This window comes from Mesocricetus auratus, unplaced genomic scaffold, assembly GCF_017639785.1.
Source record: "Mesocricetus auratus isolate SY011 unplaced genomic scaffold, BCM_Maur_2.0 Super-Scaffold_100027, whole genome shotgun sequence".
Taxonomy (NCBI): Eukaryota; Metazoa; Chordata; class Mammalia; order Rodentia; family Cricetidae; genus Mesocricetus; species Mesocricetus auratus.
The window spans coordinates 12,050,114-12,073,275 of NW_024429208.1; the positions used below are offsets into that span (position 1 = coordinate 12,050,114).

General features: G+C 37.8%; 1 protein-coding gene across 12 annotated transcripts in view; it reads right to left on the reverse strand.

Annotated features, from left to right (window-relative positions):
- The window catches only part of Pcdh15 (protocadherin related 15), a 1,295,283-nt gene that overhangs the window by 577,873 nt on the left and 694,248 nt on the right, over window positions 1-23,162 (reverse strand). For all 12 annotated transcript variants that reach the window (XR_005871270.1, XM_040732073.1, XM_040732072.1 and 9 more), the window contains one exon: window positions 2,319-2,437. Coding sequence is in view for 11 of the 12 variants with exons in the window: in XM_040732073.1 (XP_040588007.1) it covers window positions 2,319-2,409 (91 nt within the window). In the remaining variant the exon portion in view is untranslated. The remainder of the gene's footprint in view (window positions 1-2,318; window positions 2,438-23,162) is intronic.

Consider the following 23,162-nt stretch of genomic DNA (forward strand, 5'->3'; position numbering starts at 1 on the left):
CTGTCTAGCAATGATTTAATAAATAAAGATGATTAGTCATGCCTTTCCTTCAACCTTTCCTGAAGCTTTTCCTATATGTAAAGCTGTTGTCAACTATCGTAAGGCATTCATTCAAACAGCCAATAATCAGTTATCTTGGAATATAACTTCTTATTTTGTCCTTTATGAAGTCACTGTTGCCTTCCTTGAACTTGCATCTGCATGCAGACCCCTAGATAAACATTGTCTCAATGAATCCATTCCCCATGTTCAGTGAAGTGCTCCTGTGTGTTCTCCATGGCATACTCACTACTGATGCCATGCATGGGTAATTCATTCTCATGGCTTTGCATGGAAATTTGACAAAAATCTCATTTTAGTCACATATAACTCAGATTAAACAAAACCCGAGGGGCAGATGATTCTTGAATTGGGTGAGGAGTGGAAGGAGTGAAAACTTGGCTGGAAGCACAGCTGAGGAACAAGAACTTTCCTGGAGCATAAGCATAAAGGGGATACCGAGGCACACACTCAACTGGACACTTCCTGCCAAGCACTGCCAAACAACTGCAGAGCTCAAGGACCTGCACTCTGTCTTGTACCACCAGGCCACCAAGTCTGTCTCTTCCTAAAATCGATTAACTCACCTCTAGGAGAGAGACGGAAAGGCTGCAGGGACAGATCTAGACAACGGACTTGAAGCCTTTAAGGGTTAACCTTGCCATTGTCTGGCAGAGAAAGGTGCAATGCTCCACTCTCCTTCAAGGACTTTACTACACAATAACCAACTGTGGTCACACAATTCTATAGTACAGACTGCACACATCCGTGGAGAAAGGAGCAAGGGCTGTAATGAGCTTAGGAATGAATTCCAATGATAGCATTATGGTTTAAACATGGGTGGCTTCATCTGATTACACAAATTAGCTTGCTAAAGTGAGTGTTTTGTGAATGTATAACATGAGAAATGGCTTGTCTGCTCAATATGACTGTTAAATATGAATTAGAATAGAATGTTTTATGAAATAAATAAGGGCACACTGATTTGTTACTGAGAGCTCAATTAAAATGTGTTCCTTCAAAATACTTGAATGCCTCTTAAATTGTATTTTTAAATTCCAAGCAGCTGTTTACTTATTACTACTTTTTAAAATTCATTTTTTAGACTGGATATTTAAATTTTCCATTAAAGAAAAAACTGTGAACATTTAATTTAGATGTACTTGACATAAACAAAGTGCTAATTAGTGGGACCACTCCAGGGTAAATCTTCTGATTTTATGAATAAACATTATGGATTGTTCTTCAATCCCAAAAGATGTTCACCTCCACAAACACTGAGGACCAAAGGTAACTTAATGTGTGAACAACTTGCACACATTTGGAAAACATCAAACTAACTCATTTATCTTCAGGCATGTCAATTTACCCAATCAGAGTACAAAGGAATTTCAAACTCTGTTACTACTGAGACCAACCAGATTAGCAAGTCAAGAAAAAAGACATTGCTATGGGGTTTATGCTCCCTGTACACTGTATAAACATCAAATAAAAACAACAGGATGTTAAAGGAATAAACATAATCTTAAGTAGTAAAATTCCAAGGGGAATTTGGCCAATATTTTCTTTCACTACCATACACATGTGTACATCACATACATAAATGTGTGTCATATATAAACATACTATACATATGTATCACACACACACACACACACACACACTTTGTGGTATTTAAAACTCACCAATCTTATTCCGAAACATTAGTCCAAGCATATTTTGGTCACTGCCAACCTAATGTAATGAACCTTCGGAAAGATACTGAAGGTGACTTAGTGACTTAGTTACTTTTAATAAACTGATTTGCTATTATGCAATGACTTAAGAGTCAATTACCCACTCTTTGATATTTTCTCTTCACAAACAAAATCATGAGGAATCTAGTAAAGCAACATGAGCACCAGCCCTCAAATAACTTAGGGCTTTTCCTATTGTCCTTTTCAGATTTTTGACTCATGGAAGAGTGTTCTTTGCCTCATATTGCTGGTTTTATTGGAGACTGCTATCTGTGTCCATTCAAAGGCATTAGTAGAGTTTAATGTTTTTCAAAGCAATTTAGCACTGCCATAGTAAGTATTGCAATGGAGGTTTTATGTTGGATTTTCTATACACTGCAATGTTTATATAGAATCAAACATATATCTATAGCCACTTTTGTAAACTCATCCACTTAAGTTTCTACAAAGAACTCCTAACCTTTGAAAATAACCACAAATCAATATTCATTACCAGGAAGACACCTTGTTTAACTATAGAGATCAGAGTGAAGGCAGACTTACCATCATCGTACTGGCCCCAGCTGACTGCCAAGAGCGAGGCAATGACGATCCCATGGGGTAAACACTTCCATAGAGCGAGCTGTGGGAACATCTTCTGTCAAATTTCACTCAGGGATGATCTGAAATAACAGGAAGCAGGAAAACACATTTGACATGTTCATTATCAGCTGTTGGAAAACAAAACTGCCAGGGCATAGAGAAGCCTTAATGACTTCATAGTTAATTACCTGTATCACACCATCCATTATCAAGTAACACTCATGGCTAACATACTGGAACCCTTTGCAGACCTGAATTTGTACAGAAGTTCTCTCTTATTTTATTGGCAAGCAAGATGACTGGGAAATGATAGAATACTAGCTTGAAAACTGAGACACAAGGAAGGGCTAAGGAAATTCTAACCAGTCTAAATTAGTAAATATGTGGTTTTCATAGTGCCATTCAACAATCAGGTATACATTTCTCCAAGACGGCTTATCGGTTGTTCATTTTTTAATGAGAATATTAGTGAGAATGAACCATAAGTAATTAAGTAACAAAAAACATCACGAAACTGGTAATCCCTTTGTGATAGAATAACTAGAAACTGTCTTAAATTTGCCAAGAAATCTTAGAGAAAGACAGTAATTTTATTGTGTTCCTGAGCATTTAGGTGCATTTTCATTCCTATGTTTTAGTTTCCAAAGTCCCAGCAAGTTTGAAAGAAAAAGAATGATGTATTGAGAAATAAGTGGTTAATTAACACACTGAAAATATTTTTAAAAGAATGATATACAAGATTTCTTTATAAACAGAGAAAATTATCCTCACCAAATTACACAAAATAAAACATTATAGTTTAGTATAGCCAAGAGGAAATCTGAACTCAGTTCTTTGGATTCACGAGTTTCAGACTCAAATTCTACCAAGGAGAGGAAACACAGGGGCTCTGTGAGTCTGGCCATGGGGGCAAGCAGACTGGGAAGGCTGTGGTTACATAGGGCCAGGGGCGGCTTGCCTAAAGAGACCATCGGTTGCTCAGGCTCTCAGTAAGGCTATTTTGTGTGGATGTACACCAGCTCCAGCATCTCCTGTGATTGCACAGAGTCAGAATGGCCTCTTTGTTCCTTTTATGTTGTTGACTGTTCCCACAAGAACAGATGAGTACCTGCAATGCTCACTGTGCCTAGGATTCCTTCCATCAGACCAGCTTAGACAAGCCTAAGCAGAGGGCACACAACTTTATCCTATGTTATAGTGTCCATATTTCATTTACACGTTTCTGATTTTTACCATACTATATCACATAGAACTTACTGAAATATGATAAAGAGTCATCAAAGTGCTCTGATAAAATGTGGATTGTTACACTGGGTTACAGACATTTTCTTCTTTTTGTTTTTCATAAGAGGGAATAGTAACTTCATTTTACTTGGACCATTTATATATAATTCTTTGGCTGTGCTATCGAGGAATTAGATAAAAAATTTGAATTTTATTTTAATCTGAGTTCATCAACCAGTTACATAGCTTTGAAGAAACTAAATAGAAGCTGTTACTTTTGCTAAAATTCCATGGATATAATACACTTCCATCTAATTGCTCTAAGTACCCAATCATCAGGCAAACATAAATGCAGGCTCAGGACAGTGACATGATACACTTGGCATAGGAACCCTCATACATTCTATGAACCTCTGCCACTGAGCATCTGGACTCATATGTCCAGGTGTGGTTCATTTGTTTCTTCCATATGTCATTAGAAATGCACTATCATTGTCATCTTCACTCCCTGAAAGGGGTGTGGGGGCTTAGTACAAATCTTTGTTACAAACCTTCACTAGCAGGATGGTTCATGGAGGTTCAATTGGAATCTATGATATTTCTATCACAGAGAAGTTTGGGGTAATTTCCCCAGGGGTATGGGGGGCACCTTAGACTTCAAGAGAGTCACAAACCTAGCTAGAGTAGAGATCGTTCATGAGCCATTCTACCCTGTCTTGGTGTTCTATAATTTTCTTAAGATGTTAGAAGATAATGATGCTGACACTTCTTTTTCTTACATGATAACATTACAGAGAAAACAAACACAAATGATGTTAACAATAAAGAACAAGAGCTAAAAACAGGGCTAGGGATGACCTCAACAGACAAGTACTTCCATAGCAAGGCCAATGCCCTGGATTCCATCTCCAGGACTGGAAAGAGTTAACAGAATAGACAAAATCTCAAAAACAATGAATGAGTGAGAAGGTACTGCCATGACATCCATAAGAAACAATGAGAGTAAAAGCATCATCTTAGCCCAGGCCAGAAAGACATAGTTGCCTTCCTTTGTGGGGCCCAATTCTGCCCATATTCTGCCCTGTTCTTTGGTTAACTCTGAGTTTGTTGCTCTTCAGGCTGATATTGTATTGTTTTATGTCTGACTCAAACCAATTTAGTTTCACTTAAAAGCTTTCAAGATGAAAACGACCTTACAGGTCATCACTTTAAAATCACCCTGGCCACTAGTCCCATTGTGCTTCCAGAAATAGGCCCCTCTGATAATACAGGCTTATTGCAGGATCTGGTACACTTCGTAAGAAATCACACTAAATGATGCATACTTGATAGAGAAGAAAGACGGCCATCTGCCTGGAAGAAGAGGGGCTCAGGAGAATTTCCGTCCGTTTCTGAATAAAGAAAAGGCAGCATCTCTACACTTTTGCTATTTCTTCCTTTGTTTCTACTTGCTTTATCTCCAGTCTACTGTAATAATTTTAATAGGCTGCATCCAGCAACCTGCAAGAAAGCTATAATGCACCCTGCAAACCTGACTCCTACAGATGGAGAAAATCTGCTGTATGGGTGAGAATACCCCTTTAAAGGAGGCCTGCAATTTAAGCACCAGAGGGCACTGTGTCTACCTAGAGCAACGTTGTGCCAAACAGTGGAATCTAGCATGTCATAAGCTGAAACAGATCATATGTTTTAGGTCTAGGCTACTTCTTCAGTAGCCTTGAGGTTTTTGCAATTACAGAAAATAACTGTCTAGATGTGAAAACCCAGTGCATTGCCCAATGAGTAGATGGCATTTTAATCATCAACTCTAAGGCAGGCATGTATCTCTAGTGAATTTGTGCCAGATCCTCTAATAGATACAACCCTTCCCAGCATGTCACTTTTCAGATACTACTATGCCTGAGAAGCCTAAAGTATGTCCAGAGTTTAAAAGGCATACAGTGAGCTTTGAAGAACTTCAATCTATTCTCTATTAAGGAGGTAATTTAATTAGTGTGTTCAACCTCTAGGGTAGTTCGACTTACTTTGGCCATCACATTGAAACCCTGTCAAAATACAGGTGATGGAAGCTTTCACAATTAGGTTTTCAGTCTTACAGAGGAGAGGTGGAAGCTTCAAGCTTGGTGTTTGATCTTTTTCTGATCCAAAATGCCTTAACATAATTATTCTCTAGATGATATATCAGTTTTGGATTTTATATCAATTGTGTTCCCTACAGAATAATAACAACAATAATAAAGTACTTGCATTACTCTACCATTCCATAGTCTCACAATTCATTCACCCAGCACGAACTTACAGAGGGAACACTGGGCACCCCTTGCTCTTCTAGTAGGCAGAAAGTGTCGACCAAAAACTTAATCCTTTTCATGGATTAGTACATATGGATAGCACATATTAGCCAAATGAATACAAAACTCTATTGACACTATTACAAACAATGTTTAAAAGGTCACAAGTGACATGAAATGAGAGAGCCAGCATTGTCAAAAAATCACAGCATTGTGTTACCCTTAACAGATGAAATCAGGCTGTACAAAGCACCAATAATGGAAGGAGAACCTTGTGCAAAACCCAAGTTTTATAACAGCCTGTCTAAGAGTCCTCTGCAGCATGTCTATAGTTCAATTGCAGCCTGTTCAAGTCTTAGAGCATAAATCAAAGACTCACCCTTCAGCATTTAACCCATGCTCTCATCAAGGGTAAGAGCAGTAGGAAGGGCAACAGCAGCAGAGCTAGACACCGGCCAGATCCTAGAAATACACTTTTAAAAATGTAAATGACTCTTTAAGCCATTGTTCCTCACTGCTAAGAATGGGACCACCGGTTTTCTTGAGACACCAAAATTTGAGGTGCACCATCACTAAGGTGATAGGCCATCCCATATCCACTCTCAAGAGGAAGCAGGTGAACCCCACAATGTAGTAGGAGCCTGACCTTTGGAAGTCTGCCAGCCAAATGCCCAGGACTTCTGATCTCTGAACCAGTCTAGAAAGAGCAATATAAAAAGAGCATGCCACTGTTTTGTGTTCCCATTGAGAAGTGTCTGGGATCTACATGCCAGAGTAAAGCAAAGCTCCTCTTTGTGCAGCCTCAACTTCCAAAATAACAATAATAAGCATTCCACTGTGGTCATATTTCACTACTTCCCATGTGACTTTCCTAATGTGACTGGAAAGTCCTCTTCTAGCTCAGTTGGGAAACAACATAGTGTCATCACTGTTGCCAGAAACCGTTTCCAGTCTTAAGCATGTCCTGGTTATGCCTGCCTGCCTGTTAGCCTTCTTTTATCATTTTTTTAAATTTATTCACCTCTCAATACAATACATCCAGACTTCAGTCTCCCCTCCCTCCACTCCTGCCAATTCTTCCCTACCTGCCCTCTCCCCCAGATCCACTGCTCTCTATTTCTAAACAGAAAAGAACAGGCCAGTGGTATCAACTGAATACAGCATGACAAGACCAGTAAACAGGCACAAACCTTCATGTCAAGGCTGAATGAAGTAACCAAGCAGCAGAAAAAGGGTTCCAAGAGCAGGCAAAGGAGTCAGAGTCACACCCCAGTTTCTCACTGTTAGGAGGTCCCCCAACACACACACACATACACACACACACACCAAGCTAAAAAAAAAGTAACATATATGCAGAGGACCTAGTGAAGACACGTGGAGGCTCCATGTTGACCCCTATGATCCATGTTTAGTTGATTCTGTGGGCAGGATTTCATGGTACCATCAAGTCCCCTGGCTCCTACACTCTTTCCTTCTGCTCCTCCACAGGGTTCTCTAAGCTCTGCTTAATATTTGGTATGGGTCTCTGCATCTGCTCCCAACAGCTGCTGGAGGAATCCTCTCTGGTGTTGACTGGGCTATACACAGCTCCATTATAATACAATGTTTAGGAAATAAGATTCCATGCATCCCTTCTTTCTAGATTACTTCACTTTTTCCCTTTCTTGTATGTTTATATATAAATTCAAGCTCTATACTGACCTATTCAGAAATATTCTCATAATTTCATGGATTAATACATGTTTTAACACAATCAAACTATTATAACTGTGTTACATAATTCTATACAAATACATAAATGATTATATTTTAGAGTTATAGACATTGACACTGTTTCACTTTTTTCATAAGTTTAATTAAACTCCAAGAAGAAAAGCTGTTATGTCTCAGCTAATGTGACATAAGAATAGAAAGTATTGTAGTTTTGCACTGGATGAGACATTGACCAGTCCCTCGTGTTCATATACTGGAGAATTCTCAGTGTATATGGAGGTAGTAGGAGTCCTTAAGAGGGGACCCTAGAGCCCAGCGTTGGTGGTGCACGCCTTTAATCCCAGCACTCGGGAGGCAGAGGCAGGCTGATCTCTGTGAGTTCGAGGCCAGCCTGATCTACAAAGTGAGTTCCAGGACAGCCTCCAAAGCTACAGAGAAACCCTGTCTTGGAAAAAAAAGAGGGGACCCTAGGAAGAGTACTGATGTCATGGGTGCATGCCCTCAGGATACAGGAGAAGTCTTGAAAATGAGTTATTATGCCAGGGTAGATTGCAATGGATAGTTTTATTCAGTGAAGTTCATATAAATTAAGAAACACAGATAAACTAAAGATTAAAAACTGCATCTACTCTTAGGTCAAGTCCGTTAACAAAAATCAAAATGTGATTATATCCTAAGACTGGAACACAGTAGGGTACTGGCGTGTTTACAATGAACTTACAAGGTCAAAATTCCCATGTTTTATATTTATAGCATAGTTGTAGAGGGTATATTTGCATAGTTATTTTTCTTATATTGCAAAGCAGAGGAACCTGTGGCATTTAACCACAAATTGTTGTAACTAATACATTAAAATTAAGCAGTGCTCTTTAGGAATAGTTGATTATGTATCTACTGCAGTAAGATTATTATTTACAAATTCTTGGCAGAGCTCTTTAAAGCAGAGCTTATAACATTCAGAAAGAATTACTTAAGAATGAAAAACAGAATAATGGTTCACATGGAGTTTCCAGACACCTGCTTGAATGTCCCACTAAAGAGGCACATCCTATATGATGACCTGCCATATATGAACAAGTAATCAGGGCTTCTAGTTAATAAATAGGAAAATGTAAAGGTAATGCAATGCAATTTTTTCAAAAAATTATAATTTTACATGTATGAGTGCTTTGTCTGCATTTAATTATGTACACCATGCATGTGCCTAGTACTCACAGAAAATTAAATTCTCCTGGACTTGGAGTTATGGATGACTGTGAGTCATAATGTAGGCTCTAGGAACTGAACCCCAATCATGTACAAGAGCAATAGATGTTCCTTACTACTGAGACATCTCTCCAGACCCAGTGATGCCAGGTTTTTGATTTGGTTATTTATATAAGTCACTGTCTGTAAATTGGAAATTGACAGGAGAGAAAGAGGGAGGAGATGATAGAAGAAAAGGGGAAGGCAGACACAAACAAAGATTCAGAGGGAAGGAGGGAAAAGAGAGGAAGAAAGAAAAGGAAAGAGGAGATAGGAATGTAGATGAATATAGATAGATGAATAGACAGACAGGTGGGTAGATAGAAAGAAAGATAGATAGATTAATACATAGGAAGATAGAAAGGGAGATAGATAGATATTGATTTTCCTGTACTCTGCAACAGGTCAGGTGACATTTTAGACCTTCAAATATTCCCTTATAGCAGTCCTCAGTTATGAAACCAAAAGCCAATGGATCTTACAGCCACCTACATGATGAGCTCTGTGACATAGTCTTCCAAGCAATCTCTGTAGATGAGAACACAGAGCAATAGGCATTTTGCTTGTGTCTTTGCCAGGAACTGAACAGAGGACTGTGCAAGTCCTGCCTTCTCTCCTGCATTGGGGACACCTGCCAGTTTACAGGAAAAACTGGATGTGAGAAGATCTAACATGTCAAGTAGATACATTCCTCACTTTACACTAAAACCACAGCCAGTCAATAAAGTGTCTCATTATCAATCTGTCATCAATGATATTAGGTAATACTAATTGAATATCTATTTGAATGATGTATATATATGTATGCATGTACTAAAGACTGAAAGATGGAAAACATAATTACAAGACCATTTATTACAGTGTAAACATATACCTTATAAAAGTTATTTATTTAGCATGAGTAGAATAGAAAACATATATTCCATGCCCTTTGCTAAGTGACACAGGCAGGATGAATGAGGACCAAGCTATTCACTGCTTCTTTTTAATCAAATGGAATAAAAAACTACATCCTTTCTGAACTTGATCTCTGTTTCATTTTCCACAGAGGTTAAGCAGTAATCACAAAGATGCTGTCTCAGTAGAACTACAAAACTTAAATCTGGTGTTTCACCTTTCACTGTCCTTCTGGGAATTTTTAGGCAAGGTCTTTAACATACTGCACACTTGGGTGACTTGTTATAACTTTAAAGTTTTACAATCCTATCCAGAACTAAACATATTCATTAGATGATAGAAGTCAGTAAAGATGAATGTTTTAAGTACAGAACATGCAATAGTATGTACTGTGAATACTAAAATCATTAGGTTTTAAGAGATTTGGTAATCATATCATACTTTTGGTTTTCTTCAGTAAGTGCTGTTTTTTACTTCCAAGTTAAGAATGGTTTTGTGTGTGTGTGTGTGTGTGTGTGTGTGTGTGTATTCTGAAACACATGTAGAAATATCTCAAAATTGGTAACTCAAATAAATAGCCTAGTAGGTAAAGATAACCAGATTTTCAGAAAGATAACATTTTTAAACCATTAAAAGCTTTGTTTTGATGAAATTACTTTACAACTACACTAAAGGAAGTGATCAATTTTTACTTGTAATGGTAGAAAGAAGAATCATTTGTCTTAGGAAAGTAACTTTTTGTATAAAAATGATACAAGCCCTCTATTAAGCCCAAAATATTGATCAAAAGCACTGTACTCATTCTTAAAGAGACAAAATTTTAATGCAGCATTACATTTTATTTGAAAACACAAAAATATTGGTAAGAATAAAGTACTTCTGAGTTAAAAACAGAATCTCAATCCATTTCTGTACTTAAAATACATTAAATCTTTATTAGATGCTGTGGTTACAAGACACGAGAGAGATAACATTTGGAAGTATGTCCAATAATTATAGGATATAATAAACTAAAACAAAGTTAACAGTAATAATATGAAGAAAAAATAGGTAAAGTTCCCTTCATATTAGTATGGATATCATCCTACCTTATAACGAAGTGCTAAGGCTTCCACCACTCACTGGTGGAGAAATCAGAGAGAACACAATATATGCATACAACGGAATTTTATTCTGCATAGCCTTGAGTTTTCTATTATAACTAGGCATTCATTGAATGACCAATGACCTTTCAAAGACAGATTTAGCCCTTTCATGCCATGATCTGTTGTTTCCCTTAGCTGAAGAAAATTCTCTGTGGTCACATCTGTGTGTGTGTGAGCACATGTGAGTGTCTCAGAGACATTGGAACAAGCACTATACGATACTGCAAACTTCGTGGGAAATATAAATTTGCCTACATCACAATGCATATTTACTATGAACATGTTCAACATATCTTTGTATTCATTATGAAAAGGTAAGTATGGAACACAACTGGAAAAGAGGTATGAAATATTAACTCTAATTTAGGTTTCAGGTACGATATATTTAATTGACCATTTATTTTTGGAATCAATGAAAACATCAAATTTACTTTTAATATCAGTACATACTTATTTGTACCCAGATATTGTCTGAATTTTAAGGTTCTTTCATTAGAGCATTGTTAAAGATATGTAAACATAAGTCAGAATATACAAATACTAATTTAATATATTTTAAATAGTGAGAGTATTGGAAATTGACAAAAAAGTTCTTTGTATTCTGAATAATTTTTCATAAAAACTAAAAGACTGAGAAAAAACACAATGGAAGTTTAAATTACAGCCTTTTCCCAACTAATTAGCTCTCATTACCTGTATAAAGCAGTGCTTTTCCCATAGAATCATTGCTGAAGTTCAGAGGTTCAAGATTTAATCACCACTCCCAAAGTTTGCTGCCTAACTTCCAAAACTATGAAAAAAGTCCACATTTTCCATGACTCAGCAAGATAATTCCCTTAGAACTAAATCATTAAAGAGCATTAACTCCATGAAAATTAATGCCTAGAAACTTCCCTATCTACTTTCTGAGATGTGATTAGATCAGAGGCAGTCATTATTTGTGAATGTGAGGGGCTTCTGGGAAGCCTTAAGATGTGGATGTCATTACTATGAGGCCCTTGGGTCAAGATGAATCAGATATGAGAATGATTTTGGAGCAGCCATTTTAATGAGGGTGATGATACACTGAAGGGAAGAAATGAAGAAGCCACACATTGCAGCTTCTTGTCCTTACCCACCCAGCTACCACAACCCATCTCAAGAGCAAATTCTGGTGCTACATTGTTAACACAAGACTAAAGAACCAAAAATTCAGAGGCGACTGTGATGGTGGTGTATATTTGATTGCATTTATTTATCTTTATTTTGTTTTCCATTGTCATGCTTAAATGCAGTGCATGCATGCATGTATGCATTCATGTATGTATGTATGTATATATGTATATGGACACACTTGTACATGTGTGCACACACATGTGGCAGTTCAAAGTTGACATGATCATCATCCTCAATGGCTATTTCCCTTTATTCATTGAGGCAGGTCTTGGTAGCCATCCTGCTTGGGGATGTCTCACCTACACTTTCCAAGTAAGGAATTACAGGCAGGCCACCATTGTTTTTCCTGGCATTTGCAGGATCTCTGGTCTTCATGTTTCTGTGGTAAACACTGTAACTGCTGAGCAAGAAGAGTCCCATACCTCCATGTATCTTCACTGCACCTGGCCAGATGTTTACACATGTGGCTGGAAGTTTAGGGAGACACTGAGGGAATCTAAGAAGTGCATGGACTCTGATGAATTTCAGCTGATAGTAACTTTGCCCTTGGAATTAAAATCCATGTTTTTTAGTTTATCTTGCATTATAAAATAGAATAGGCATCTATTACACACAGAACTAATTCTCATAGCTGCAATTGAATTATTTTTACTTCAGTTTTCAGTATGGTAAAGATATTCTGTATGTATACACATTTTTCACAGACCATGTTCATCCTGCTTCCTCCTTACTCACAACAGACAATGTTGACTAGAGATGTTTGTGGTCTGCCAGATGATAGTCAGCCAGTTTGATATCAGCTGTCTCTGTTTTCAGAATCCCAGTGTCATCATCATCATCTTTCCTAAACCCTGTTTTCATAGGCACATACTGTGAGAACTTTTAACAAGTTTTAGTAGATTTTCATGTGTAAAATGGTATGTCTGTAAGGTGGGCAACATATGAATGATGATATGCTGAACACCCAAGATGGGGCAGCTAGAATTTTTATGTCTGCAATATACAGACTATCTGTAAAGACAACATATGAACCTAGGATGGGATCAGTGAAAATTTCAGTGATACTTTTAGTCATTATTTTCTCAAAAAATGTAGTTGTCAAAACTGCTATATACTACTAGAGAGAATAAATTATCATACAATATGCATGTATTCAGAAATTCATTGTCGTGAGTACCAAAACCCCCAGTATAAAACCACAACGCATTTTTGGCAGTCTTCAGCTTTCTGGTTGTTTCTTTTGCCCCAACTGTTAACATATGCTCTAAATTTTGCAACCCCGAGGGCATGTTTAAACATGGTACCAAATCTCCAGGTTCTTCTGCTCCATGCATTTCCTGAGCTTTTGAGGCTTAAACAAGATTCTAGACAATCCTTTAAACCAGCTCTTGGTAATAATAGCTGCTTGTCTTTTTTGAGCAACAATGAGATTGACATAAATTCCCACCAGAGTTCTTACACACTGAAAGCATACATATTGGTCTTACAGAGCCAAGTAAGATGTAAAAGAGAATGTTTGCCAGACACTTCATTTCTGTTGGTATTTCCCAATATTCCATAATGGCAATTATACAGAAGCATTTACAAGTGAATATCATGGTTGCCATAGTCACTTTCAAGGTTATCATGTCTGTGATCATAACATCCATGGTGTGGTATTCGGAGAAAGTGTACCTTTTTAAGGTAAGTATATCTAAATATGGAAAGAAATATACTAATATAGAAAATATAGAAAAAAACAGACGGCATAGAAGTTTTTTCTCAAAGAGTTTTCTTACAAATTTTTGTATTTTTTTTGCTATTTTTAAAATCACCTACTATAAACTAAAATGTGAAATGGTGGAAATATCTAATACTTTGTTGATATAAACTCAGAAATTGGCCTCAGAGATTAGTGCATTAAAGAGGAAAAATTTGTATTTAATGATATTGAAAGTGGTATTATACAAAAATGGACAAGCAAAGCAGCTGGCAAATGAACTCAGATCCACGAGGCATTGCTAATTAAAGTGGGAAATACTGTTGGCAGGGCTTAGCCTCTAAAAATCACTTACCACAGAATCACACAAGACACAGACTAATTTTAATCCTCCAAGCTAAGGCTACAATTGTATCATGCTCTATCTTATGCCCGCCAAGTAATACAGGCCTGGCGAATGCCATCCAACTGTCATATTAAGCCACTTTTAGTATGGCTCATGTCTGTAATTTTCCTGTAATCTCATTCTGAGTAGAACATTCTCAAACTACAGTAATTAGAATGTAGTAAGTGTCTGGCAATAGTGATTGGTTTATAAAAACATACCAACAAACAAAATAACTAATAAGAAAGAGAGTGAAAACAGTCTGATAAGGAAAGTTTGTATTACACTCTTGCAAAGAAGGCAAATTCTGTTACAAAGTAAAATGCTTTCTCATTGGTTATTTTCAAAATATGATTTCTTTACAATGTTAAAGAAATAATTGCTTTCTTAAACCATGAACTTATGAATGTTGATAACAGCTTTGATTCTGGGATTATTGCAAATGTTATAGATGGAGAATATATTGCTAACATACATCTATGTGTCTGAATATGTGCTCTATTGGTACATGTACAAATTGCCAAGATACATTCAATCAAATATAAGTAAATGAGCAGTAATTAAGTGAGAAAGTGTCTTTACAGATTTCGCCTAGTTTCAATAAGACTAAGTGAGTTATTTTGTTGTTGTTCTTTGTCTTCTCTTAGAATACTGATGATTAACTAAGCATTTCTCTTTGACTGAAACAGTGTGGGGAAAGTTGTGTAAGGTGACTTGGAGTAAAGAGAAACCCTTATGAACGCAGACATGTACAGACTGCAGCACTTCAGAGTGTTCAATGCAGAAGCCAGACCTCGTCAATGACCATCCACAATTCCTGAAGACATATCTGGGTTGTATCATTGAAAACCTCTGTTTATAAACATCTGTCCATATCTCATATCTTTGACATTAAATATGAATATCAAGTACTTTAAGATGCTTCTTACTTTATTTTAAATACATTAGTTATAAATACCTTCATGGTGTTTACATGTTTTTGTGAGAAAAGACAAAAATACAAATGTAAAGTTAGTATTATTAACTCATTATTATAAAGGATGATATGGTGATGAAAGGTGATGGATTGGAGTCAGGAAAGGGTCCTGTATTTTTTTTCAGGGAAAAGTGAGAAACATGACTAAGTCAAGGGTATTATAGAGACTCCCTAATTGGGACACAGGGATGCTTTTCTGAAGCCTTTGGATTGGGAACCTAAAATCTGTGATTGAGAAATGACCATGACTTAGTGTAGCTGCTAGAAGGGGAAGTGGCTGATACAGCAGCCTGGGAGGATGAAGGTGTCAGCACAGCTGGTGCTATGCTGAGAAAGAAGCAGGTTTGGAGGAGAATCAAAACTCTGGCTTGGGACATTGAAGACTGGAAGAATCGTTAAACTGCTGAAATGCACATGCCCGTGCAAAGACGCCACTGGCTCTGGAATTGAGGAGGGTATATGAAAGTTGTCATCCATGAAATAAACATAGAACTGATAGAACTTGGTGAGTAGAAAGGAGAAATACACAGGATTTGGTTTAGAAGTCATAAGGTAACCCTGCTTAAAAGCCTGAAAAGCTGGGCCTGGTGCTTGACTGTGAGTCTCTGCATCTGCTTCCATCAATTCCTGGATGAAGGTTCTACAAGGATGGTTAGGGTAGTAACCGATGGGATTACAGGGGATGGCCAGTTTAGGCACCCTCTCCACTACTGCTAGGAGTCTTAGCTGGGGTCATCCTTGTGGATTTCTGGAGATTTCTCTAACACCAGGTTTCTCCCTAAACCCATAATGACTCCATTCCCCACTGTGGATGTCTTCCTAAGCCTTGATGCAGAGGGTAAGGTCTTGGTCCTGCCTCAACTTAATGCACCAGGTTTTGTTGACTCTCCATGGGAGGCCTTATCCTTTCTGAGGAGTGGATGAAGGATGAGTTTGGGGTAGGCAGCAGAGGAGGGGGGCTGACCTAAGGTTGGTATATAAAATGAATGAAAAATTTAAAAACTCAATTTAGAAGTATTGTTTTGCTGTAACTGTGGCAGGTGATGAATCATAAACCATAAAACTCAACAAACACACATGGAGTTTATTGGAAAAGGGATCAAAGATAGGGGTAGTTGATGACCAAACAGGAACAGAAATGGAAAGGTGAAGGGAAAAGAAAAGAGGTAAAGAGACACAGAGATAGAGAGAGAGAGGACAGGAGAGAAGAGGGAGACAGGAAAAGTCCGGTCTGCCCTATGGGAACAGCAGGAAAGGGAAGAGAGCAAAAAGAGATGAGAGAGCAGACAAGACCTTTAAGTGGGCAGGGTCTTTCTCTTAAAGGGGTCCTTTGCCTCTCCATTGGATCCCTGGGCTGACCAGAATACTTCCTGAGTGCATTCTGCCAGGTGACAGGGGCAGGCCAGCATCATGCCTGAATCCTGATAAGAAGTAGGGAAAGGGAGTGGCTGAAGTCAAGAGAAGGGTTTGAAGCAGAGGTTCATGTGTAACAGATGCCGCTGGTAGGCAGAGGGTAAAAGGAACAATGAGTTCACCACCATTGACCTGTCAAAGCAGAAATCACTGGTATCTCTAAGGAAAGTTGCTTAAATGGATAAGTCAAAACAGTGACCTATGCTGGAGTTAAAGAAAATGCAGTATCTAGTTTTTTTGTTATTATATAAGGTGCAAGTGAATGTTAAATATATGAGTAGCAATATTTCATTTAGGAGTAAAGCACTGTGTGCATGTGGTATCTGTGTTAAAGACTCCTGCAGCTAGTGACAATGACCTAAGGAAGGGGCATTCAGACAAAGAAGTAGGCGAGACCAGTGTTTTAGGTTGGCAACCACTTGTCCACAGTGTTGTAGACAGAGAATGAAGGGTCTCAGCTGGTGGAAGTTGTGATGAAAAGGTTATGTTTGGACTGTGAAGACAAGGAGAGAACTGCGTCTTTTCATAGCATTAGCATGACGAAGTTTGCTTCATAAGTTTTCTCAGTTAAATTAAAAAATAGAGAATTACTTGCCTAAGAAAGACATCACCTAAAAGATGATGATAAATGTCAAATATGTAATTAATGCAAAGAAATATTTGTTATAAATTAAACTTAAGGGACAGTGATATTTTCAATAGTGTGATAAGTCATTCTTCCTGTTGTTCAGTTGGGCTCCAAAGTATTGGAATGATCCTGGTGGCCAGCCAGATGGTACTGAGCTAGAAATAGAGTAATTGAAAAAAAAGCAGTTCAAACTCTGCTCAAAGGTATCTTGCTTGGCATGCTTAACAACTTTTAATCATTCTCTCAGAAGTGGACTTCCAGTATGAACACTGATTTTCAGAATTCAAACTTGAATAGATGTAGACACTCAAGTAAATACGTTGTTTTGTGCAGAGTGTTCCATGAGGGGAGCACAGGGCTGCTACAGAAAATGACAGTGTGCAACAATGAGAGTGTCTCAGTACTTTCTCTTCATCTGAAGTTTTGACATCTCAAGCAGTAAAATGAGAGCTGCTTCTTAGTGAAGATGCAGAGATATCCTCACCCCAATTCATGTTCCCCAACAGCTCAAGACCCACACAGAATTTTAAAGGGAGGCATCTTTCAAACAACCCTGGAAGACAATTCTGGTGAAATAACAGATGTGCACATCAAAAGCCACACACAGAACACAAGACCTAAGCTCACATCTTGATTGGCCACCAGGAGAGTCCTGAGATGGGTTATAGTCATACTTATCAACAACGAAATTAATCAACAGTTTAAAATCACATCAACTCAAAAACGGACCTTAAACTACTTAAGAATTCTAATGGCCATGGAGGGAGTTGGTGGTTTTAGATATTCCTAGATGGACTCCTATATTCTCCGTAATATTGCAAAACTCATTTTTTCCTTGAAAGAACAATAAAAGTTGTTAGTAAAAAATAACTAAGCTGTAAAAATGTTAAAATAAAAATTTCTGATAATGGCAGTTGTTAGCAATTTATAAATGATAGGTAGGTGATAGATTAGACTAATATGTGATGGGTTAATGATAAGTAGATTGAACTAAATTAGGATGATGGATGGAAGACAATGTGGAACAGATGATACACTCACATAGATTACAATAAAAGGTTTTAAAATTAGTCATCTTAAAGGTATATGAGCTAAATGATATTGTAAGGGTAATTCAGAAAATTGTGTAAAGATGTGTCATTTATTTCATATACCAGCCAGCCTTTTTTAGATCTAGTAGCTAAGTAAATCACCAAAGAGCTTAAACATTACATAAAGTTCCCACAGTAATTATTAGTCTCGAAACAAACAAACAAAACACTTCATCATGATCACTGCTTGAATGCTGCATACTTTGGAATATTATTTTTTATGTAAAATCTACATTCTTCCCTGGGATCCTTCCTTTAGTAACATGTCAGACTTTACATAAAGAGGGAAATAGGAAATAAGATACTTCAAATAGGTGAGTGTGTCATATCCAGTATGTATCCCACATGCTTATAAACTTGTTTTTCAGTTTGTTAAATATTGACAACAAGTAATGCCGCACATTCCCTAATCCCAAACAGGATTGCTTGCACAACTCTGTGAGGTTCAGAACAGACAGTCGTACAGACATGACCCTGGCCTCCTCCAAAATGTTTCTCACTTAGATGGAGGTTAGCACTCAGGTGAGCTGTCAAATGATGTCAGTGGTTATCTGCACAGCAGCGAAAGACTAGGTAGAAAGAACAGAACAGACAGCCCTGGAGTGACAGGCTCTGAGAAACACAAGAACACCTGTGGCCAAGTCATAGGAAAAGAAAAGTCACAGAGACACAAAGTGCTTGGCTGGGAAACAGCCCTGCTTTACTGTGACTTTAATATGTGCAGCTAAGTGTCCAGACCGGGGCAGGGAGAGAAGGAGTTCAACTCGTGTTTGACATCTACATTTTATTAAGCTATAGGGAATCTCTAAACTATTATAATAATCTCAGACATATCAAGTAAAGTTCTTAGTTTCTGCTAACAGAATTAACTTTTAAAATATATTATGTGCCAAGTAATGTTTCTCCCTGTTGACAATGCCCCACCCATTTCTTCCCTGCACTGCTATTCCATGGGCCACATAGACTGTCATTGATACCTCTTTTCAGAACTGAAGTTATTCTGTTGAACACGGCCCCCCAACATCACAGCCTCAGTTTACATGAATGTCCTCTACTCAAGGACCAATATTGACAGGAATGACCTTAGGCTTCCATTTACTAACTGTAAAGGCTTGCTGTTCAGGAACCAGTAAGTTTGTTTCTGAGGGCAGTGAGGAAATACTGAAATGTCACAGAAGGAAAACAAATGGTTCTGTGAAACTTTCAACTGTGATATTGTGTTAAGTTTTGTATTTTTCAGATGCTGGGGGTTTGAACATCATCCTTCAAAGAAATTGGATTTCTGAATAAAGAAAATCTTTTTTTTAAATCATTTTTTATTTTAATTTTAAATAGCTTGTTTTACATGTCAATCCCAGTTCCCTCTCCCTCCCCTCCTCCCACACTCCCCTTCCCCCCACCCTCCCACCCTATTGCCAAATCCTTCCACATAGGGGATATCTAGAGTCTGTCATTTTACAGTGTCCAGGCACTCCCCTAAGAGTCCAGGCTGAGAGAGCATCCCTCTTTGTGCTATAGGCACACAAAGACTGTTTGTATACCAGGGATAGACACTGATCCACAGCTCAGGGCCCCATAGGTTGCCCAGGCCTTCTTGCTGACACTCACATTTGGGGGGTCCAGATCAGTCCCATGCTGGCCTCCCCACTGTCAGTCTGGGGTCCAAGAGCTCTCCCCTGTTCAGATCAGCTGTCTCTGCTGGTTTTGCCAGCCCATTCTTTGCCAATTTGCTCATCACTCCTCTCTCTCTGTCACTGGGTTCCTATACTTACTTGGCAGGGGAGATACCATGATCACAAAGAAAATCTTTTTCTTGTGACTACGGCCCTACATAGCACTTAGAGAAATGCCGGACAGATTTGCAGAGAATGCCCAGTTCCTCCTGCACATCTTCTACTTAGGGAGATTTAAGTTAGTCAGAAATTTGGCCCTGTGCCATTACAGTCATTTATGCAGAATAGAGCAAGAGTAGGAAACAGGAAACCTTCTCTCTGAACAGACCAAACACCTGGAGGCAATTCTCCAACCACTCTACAGGAAGAGCAATGAATCTTAATTTCATAATCCTGAAAGTGACTCTGGATTGTATTTTGGAAATGACTTTTGGAACTACGTCTTTGGTAACATCTATTCCTTCTCTGAGCACTTGCTCCTGGAAGAGAAGTAAAATGTGTAGTTTAGAGGTATATTTCATGGTGATTCATAGTGTGAATCAGTCAAGGGAATGCACTGAGCTGAAATTATAGGCTGCTTTGTTGGATTTCCTTCATATCAATCTGATCCTCATCCCTGCATCCTGATGCTGTAGTATGAGATATCTATATACCTTTCTGAAATAAGTTTGTTTAAATGTCTATCCAAGCACTAACTTTACTAAAATTCCAAGATTCAAAGTATCTTCATCCTTAAGCACTAAAGAACACACACAATTGTGCAAAAGAGCCCTAACTGGGCTGCACATTTGACTTGTGCCCCCACCCCAACCCAAACCCCTGATTTAGCACTACCTAAAACAGCTCATACATAGAAAATACTCTATAGAAATGTTAAGGATTATGATTTCAGTTTATACAAGATAAAGTCATGTAATATCCATAATTTCTATGCTCAGACACGCTAAAATTTCCATTACAGCTAAAACTCAAGAAATTCAAACGCCTCTGATTGAAGAAATCAAAATGAGATGCTCATCAAGCCAACAGGAATGCCAATCTCAGTTGTAGCAACAACAAAATGAAGACAGCTTGACCTGTACTACATGAGAATAAGGTACTACATGCTTAGCATAAATTTAAGAGAGAAGCTAGAACCCACATAAATGATAACCCTACCCACTGCAGGTTATTTCCTTTTTACCATTTTATGACCTTGATAATGGAGGCTTTTCGCATGTTCTTTCCTTCAATATAAGTAAAGGGGCCCTTAATGTGAAGCAAATATTCAAACTCTAGAGGATCCCCAGTGCACAGGCAGAAAATGCAATAGTTTGTCATGATGGGTTATTTTATCAATGTGAAATATCTTATTCTAGACTGACAATATTTTCTGAGATCTATGTTTCTTAAAGGTTTGATTAGAAACAAACATCGCTGTTTCCTGATCATGAGGTTTTAAAATGCTCTTGGTCATTGCAGATTTGGGGGAACCAGTGGTTACATCAAATAATTTCTGAAGGAAAAATAGAGGTCAACAGTAATTTCTTTGTCAGCAACTTGCCTTACAAAGAAGCCGTAGTTTCCATGTGATTCACCTTTATCAAATAAGTGTTTTCAGATAAAAGCTGTCAGAATAAGTAGAGATTGTTGTATCAAGAGTTGACTGGAGCTTTGAAGGAATAGGGAGGGTTCCAGCATAGCTTTTGGAGGACCAATGAATGCATTTGGACAGATAGCTGTACATTATCCTGGAACTCTTCACTGTGTGAGGTGTCCATGGTCATCAGAGGTCAGATGAAACAAGAGCCAAACTCAGAGCAGGGCAGACGGCTTCTTCTCCAAGAAACAGATATAAGAGCACAGATTTGCCTTAACCTAGAGAGGGTTTGTGAATAAGATTTTCAATTGCTATTTTAGCTCATTTGTTCTCTCATCTATAAAAGTCAAATGTTTATAATAGTACAAAGATCAAACTGAAATAGTACCTATAAACATTTAGCATCATCAAATTCCCCATAATGATTCACATTTGTGCTATTATTATGTGTGTTAAAATTATTAGGGAAGAATGAACCAATAGAAATGGGAATGGCATCATCAATTTGGTTCTATCTAGAAGAAAAACATAAATGTGGGTAGCAAACATGAAGACACATCTACAAAGACCCCAGATTGTGGCGGCAAGGCATGCATTTAACATGCCCATGTTGAGAAAAATGTGGAAATGAAGTCATTTTTAAAAGCCGAAGTCCTAAGAAGATTTTCAGTATATAAAAGATCTTGACACTTCCTGTTCTTATATTTTTGGTTGTGGGACTAACCTTTAACAGCTGAGACATCTCTCTATCCAGATACTTCCTATTCTTATCTCTGACATAATACTAAACACTTCAGATTAAAAGATAACAACAATAATCTTCTCTCAGTATTTTGAATTCTGACCTTGGTTTATGTTTCAAATTTTATTGCTATAAAGTTAAATTCTGTTTTGTTTGATTTTTACTTCTGGAGCCCTTTCCAAAAACTGTAGAAAATCTCAAGAAGAAGGATGTGGTTTTGAATCTTCTTGCCTGGTTTTGGCTTATGTGTACGTATGTTTATCCTCTCACTTGATTAATTCATATGCCCCTACATGCAATGCGGCAGAGATGTTTGTGGCTGTTACTGCAATTATGTAGAGACAGTGACATATTTCATTTATTTGCATTTATCATGTAAGACACAAAATTTAACAGATTGTAATCAATGATTTTCAAATAGATAATTACATTATCCACATAAAACTCCAGAGATAGGTTCTTTTATTATGATTTATATATAGTTATACTCTCTTCCTCTCTCTCTCTCTCTCTCTCTCTCTCTCTCTCTCTCTCTCTCTCTCTCTCTCTCTCCCCACCTCTCTCTGTGTGACATATGTATATACATAGGTATGCATGTGGAGGCCAGAGGTCAACATTGAATGTCTCCTTCTATCTCTGTCATTTTCCCTTTCCTCAAGGCATCACTCCTTGTATTCAGGAAAGACAGACTACTCTTGTCTGATTTGAATGTACTGACAATGGCACACTACAGCAGTGTTAGTGTTTGTATGTATGTGGAGGGGTGGACATGATCAGTCTTTTATTGGCCACATCATGCTATTATCTTCTAGGAGGATGTGGAAGGATTGCTTATATTTGTTTGATAGTGAGATGTGCTACATATGACATATGCTTCTGCATCCTATTGCTGATGGTCCTTTGAGTTTTTGGTGTCCTGAAGTGGCCGAGATTATACCAGCATTTTCAT